This window comes from Gossypium hirsutum, chromosome A01 (assembly GCF_007990345.1).
Source record: "Gossypium hirsutum isolate 1008001.06 chromosome A01, Gossypium_hirsutum_v2.1, whole genome shotgun sequence".
NCBI lineage: Eukaryota > Viridiplantae > Streptophyta > Magnoliopsida > Malvales > Malvaceae > Gossypium > Gossypium hirsutum.
In genome coordinates, this window is record NC_053424.1 from 114682253 (window position 1) to 114688003 (window position 5751).

Sequence of the window (5751 nt, forward strand, 5' to 3'; positions counted from 1 at the left end):
GTTGAAGTGAGTTGATATTTATACGTAAAATGAATGTCTATTTTAAGGAAGAAGTGGTTTCTTGTGAGCTTCAAATCTGGTTTTTGTTTGGTTTTGCATGTTTTTAGGGCCGAAATTGATGGCCAAAGCTGAAAAATAATAAATATTATTAAAAATATCAGTTTTTGTTTTATTATTATTATTTTTTAGTTATTCAGGGGGGTGATATTTCGGCATGGGATGCATTTTATTTTATTTGATAATTTTTTGGATGTTAAATACCATTGTATGGATTACTTTTTATTGGCATTGGAAGCACATCACATTATGACAGGATAATATCTCACAGTTTAATAAATCTTTCACCTTATTTGATGGGATGATTAGGAGATTATCTATGGTTAAACTCTTCATAACTTATCAATGGTTATAATCCATTTGGTATGAATAGTTTATTAGTTTGGGTGTGGATGTTTTTAGACATCTTGTTTGGGCTATTGGATTTATATTTTTAATTTCTTGGTGCGGATATTGGCAAGAATTTATTAAAACTTTAGTATTTGTCAAATTACTACAAAATAGATGGAAAAGTTAATTGTTTTTAACTTATATTGACGTGGCATATAAGTGGATTGCCACGTGGATACCACACGTCAACATTTAATTAATTTTTAAAAATTTTAAACATTCAAAAAATATAAAATTTATTTTTAAAAATTAAAATCATTAAAATTATTTTAAAAATATAAAATATATATTTTAATATTTTAAATTTTAAAAAATTAATTAAATACTGACATGTCACCTATTTGTACGTCACATTAGCAAAGTTGACAGACATTGATTTTTTAATTTATTTTGAGGTGATTTGACAAAAAATGCTAATTCAACTACTAAAAAAATGAAAATTTAATTAAAGAGTAAAATAATTTTAAAAAAAAGAATTATGACATTTTTTATTTTAAAGGATGAGGAGATATTTGAATGATTGGTTTAATTAAGATTTTTAAGTGAGATTAGTGGGTAATTTTTTTAAGAGTATAAAGTAAAAAAAATTGTAATTACATTGTTATCTTTATTCTTGTTTTATTTAATTTTTATTTTTTTATTTTTATTCAATTAAATTAGTGCCATAAACCCTCGAGTAAAATATTATTATGAATTAATCGATGATTAATCTAATTAAAAAAATAACAAAAAAAATTAATAGTACTTTGCTTTTTATAGTTTTCATATAATATATTTAAATAAAATAATTTAAATCATTCTTTCAAAAATCACCTCTAAAAGAATCACTTAAAATTATTATCTCAATAAAAAGTTAAAATATGTTTTAAGTCTTTATACTTTTTTAAATTTAGAATTTAATCTATCTTTTATTTTCAAGAAATTTAATCTCTATATATTTTGGCAAATTTTAGCTTTGTTTCTGATTTGAAGTTCTTTGAGATTGGTTTAAACAAATATTTTGAAGTGATCTCATGTTTTGTAAGTGTGGCATTAGAAAAAAATTAAATTAAAAAAATATTCGCTTCATAAACATTTGACAAAACATATATGTTGTGGGGTTAACAATTGGATTTGTATTTTTTAATTCGAAAAATAGAGAGATTAAATTCTTCAAAATAAAAATAAGGGATTTTTCCAAATATATGAAAAATATAAGGACATATGTTAATAAAAAAATATCATTACTTTCTTCTAAAAAAATCATTAATCTTTTTTAAGTAAGTAATTTCACTCCACTAATTCTAGAACATAAATCAATCAAAAAGATGACAAAAATTAAATGTCAAGCCAACAGGTTTATCTCATACACCTAATCTTAACGTCAAGATTAAACATAGCATTGTGGATTGAAACAGAGAAAGAACTAAGAGGATTTTCCAATTAAAGAGTAGGAAGCATAAGATAAGGCTACTCTCGTAAATAAATGAGCTACCCTATTAGCTTCCTTTCGCATTCGACAAACAAAAGGCTAAATCATAGACATCTTTATCCACTTGTTTCAAAGCCGAAATCACTTGAAGATAGTCACTTTCAACCATGACACCGTCCATACGAAGAGCCTTCAACCAAGAAAGAGCTTCCCGGATCGCAAAAGCTTCAACTAGCTTAGGCTCCAAGTTGGCTCGGTGATGACCTGTAAGGCCCTTAACAAAAAATCCATTAGAATCCCTCACTACAGCTGCAAAACTAGTCAATTGGTCCACCCCAAAACTTGTTGCATCTACGTTACATGGTTGAAATCTCAGGCGGTTTCATCCACCGCCGGCATTCACTACATCGGTGGTCACCAGCTACAATGCTCAGATGGCCAACAACACCTTGTACTTTATCGAATTTGCGCTTAACCAGTCTTGCAATGGGATATGCCAAAAGATAAAACGGCAGCCGCTGCCACAGATTCATTCTTCCAACAAAACATGTTTCGGGAAAACCAAATGCTCCATAGCGTCATTTGCAACTTGTTCCTCATGGCACTATCCATCGAATCAAAAAGCAAAACAAGCAAGTTCAACACAGTGAGATTAGAAAAATCTAATCCAGCTAATTGCCTAATTTCGACAGCTTTCGAATAGTGCAACAACGCATCAACGAGAGTCACAATTTTGCCATATCTAGCACAAAGAGAGTCTAGCTAGCGGAATCCTTTTCTCAACAGACTTCCATTTAAAGGAATAAAATCCCTCTAAGCAATGCCAAATAGGGGTGTTCAAACGGTCCATTTGTTTAATATTCAAATTGAATTACTATTAATTTAATTAATTAAAATCATAAAAATTTTAACCGTTAATCGAATCGAAAATTTTTCAAAATCTTTTAATCGACTGAATAATTTCGATTATTTCAGGCGGTTAACTGAATTAACCAAAATTTTATAAAAATTTTTGTTTTGTTTAAATAAATTTGAAACATGAAAAAATACAACTTTAAAAACAAGAAAATTTAAAACTCGAGTGATGAAATGAAAAAAAAAAGAAGTCAAGAAAAATAGAAGATGTTCTGATGTCAAGTGGTGCTAATGATGAAATAAACAGTGCTTATTTCTTTTAATTTTTTATTTAAAAATATATAAATCTATTATGATTTAAAGTCCATTATAATAATTTGAATAAATATAATTGATTTTAAGCTCCTTCTTTAACTTTTTTTTATTTCAACCTTACATAATACCTACATAATACCTTGGACACATCTAATATATTAGGCCTATAATATTTTATTATTAATAATTTTAGTTAATCAATTAATTTAGTGACCAACTGATTAGTAGTTAACTAAAATTTTAAAAAACCCTTAATAGATTCAGCGACTAACTGATTAATCGAAATAATTTGATTCGATCGTTTAATTTGGTTAAAACCGAATTATGCACACAATCACCAAATAAAATGTTGATTGAGTCTCAGTTGATTGATAGTCATGCCTTTTAAAAAAAATTAAATGGAGTAGTTTATTGAGTCTCAGCTCAGTTGGCATTGCTTTGTTGTTATTAGTGTAAAAGGATGTGGGTTCAAAATATACTGAAGTGCATTAATCTGATGCTACACTCATATAAAAGAAATTAAATAAAAAAATAGAAATATGTAAAATACGATGGACAAAAATAATTTAAATAAAATCATTAATTTTTATAATAAATTCTTTAAACATTTTTTTCTTTTCACGAGTTGCAAAAGCTCATCATATTCAAATTTATAAATAAATAAATAATATCTTATTATTTTAAAATTTTTTTTCTTACTAAAAAAACTATTGAATTACACTTTATATTCTCTTTAATTGTATTTTCATTATAATTTAAATTATGATTAAACGATTTCTTTAATTATATTTTCATTATAATTTAAACAATTTCTTATTATTTTATTTATATTTTACAAATTTTTTAGTAAAATCGTTGTTGGAAATATCTATTTCGCTATTTTTGTATTTACTGAATATATGTTCTGTTTCATGTTTTTGTATCATATCGAAATTAATTATTTATTCAACAATAATTTTTTAATCGCTTTTTTTTCATTTATTTTCTCTAAATGTAACATCAAAATTTTTAATATTTAATATTTAATATAATATCGATATAAACATAATCTCCAATGGCCAACATTTTCGAAATATATAAACGAACAAAAGTAAATTTTTTTTGGGTGCAAAGTATCACATGGAATTCAATTTTTTTTTAATAAACGTACAAATGAAGTGATGAACCAAAAAAAAAGGGAAGAGGAAAGCAAGTAAAATGGATTGAACCCCGAGTAATATTTTACATTTATTCATTCACCTTTTTTGATTCTTCAATACTTCATGGTTTCGTAGATTTTTGCTGGCTTACTGCAAATAGTAGGAAAAGAAAGAAACAAGGGTGGCTCCAACCAAGGACCCAAGAACAGGCATTGTTGAGGTTGCGACGTTGGAGTCTGGGCCTGGGGCAGCTGCTGAAGCTGAAGCTGAAGCTGCACCTGGAGCTGAAGCTGGAGCTGGAGCTGGAGCGGAGCCAGCAGCCAGGACCGCGCTCATAGAGGCGGCAGCGACAATGACGGCGCAGGAGATCTTCTTCATGTCCATGGTATTGAAGAATAGGCTTAGTGAGAGTCGAGAGACCTTCTGCGAGATGGAAAACAAAATTTATTAATTTTGTTTTCTTTATATGTTTATATGTTATTGTTCTTCACGCAGGTCTGAAGAACAAGGATGAAGGTGAGGTGCATTTTATACGGGAAATTCATGTCTATTTTAAGCAACAACTGGTTTCTCATTAGCTTAAAAATAGGCTTATGTGTGGTTTTGCATGTTTTGAGGATTGATATTGACATGCATCATCTTTAAAAAGTTAAATTTTTAATTTTCAATTAAACCCTTACATGAAACCAAATGGGAATTTACTTAAATACCTTTTTTTTATAAATATATAAAAATATATATTATAAGTTATGTCTTCTTTATTTTTAGTTACAAAAGAAGTTAACTATTGGTTCTACTAAACTTGTTCGAAAAGTATGAGAGTTTGAGTAAGAATATAAACTTAAAAAATAGATTTGGACAATAAAAAAAAGACCCGTTTAGAAAATAGACTGAACCTTGGGTAAGGTTTTTTAGCCCGAGCTCAACTCGACCCGATCTATGGAGACCTCTAATTCCCACTTGTGCATATTGAATATATTGAATTGAAACGGTACGATGATATAATGAATTGTTACATTGAATGGACAAATAATGGAAACTATGAAGCATGATGTTATATTGACATTTAAGAAATGGTGTGATTGATATTTAAGGCTCCATTTGTTTTACTGAAAAAAAATGATTTACTTTTTTTAAAAAGTTAATATTTTTTGGTGTTTGGATAAATCTGTGTAAATTATTTTCTTTTATTTGACAGATTTTTTAAAAATATTTTATATTTTATATTTTTTTTACATATATTAAAAATATTTTGTTAAATTCAGGTTCATTATAACCTCATTTTTTAGTTGCATGATTACCAAGTGAGCATTTTTTATTTAAAAATGTGATATCAACAAAATTGACAAAAAAAATTAACAATGTCAACAATTGGACTTGATTTTCAAATATGAAAAGAACAGAGGCTAAATTCTTGAAAATAAAAGTACAAAGACTAAATTGCAAATTTGTGAAGAGTACATAGAGACTTATGACATATTTTAACCTTTATACTACAAAATATTTATTATTAATATATTTATAATTGTAATAAATATTTATTATTAAAATATTAATATTGAATATTTTCAATAATATGTGATG

The 5751-nt window shown here is 27.1% G+C and overlaps 1 protein-coding gene across 1 annotated transcript; it reads right to left on the bottom strand.

Moving 5' to 3' along the window:
• Nucleotides 1-4022: 4022 nt before the first annotated feature.
• On the bottom strand, nt 4023-4668 carry LOC121229578 (arabinogalactan protein 23). The gene has a single exon (XM_041114227.1). The coding sequence runs from the start codon at nt 4549-4551 to the stop codon at nt 4315-4317; it is 237 nt and encodes a 78-aa protein (XP_040970161.1). The 5' UTR covers nt 4552-4668; the 3' UTR covers nt 4023-4314.
• Nucleotides 4669-5751: the final 1083 nt, after the last annotated feature.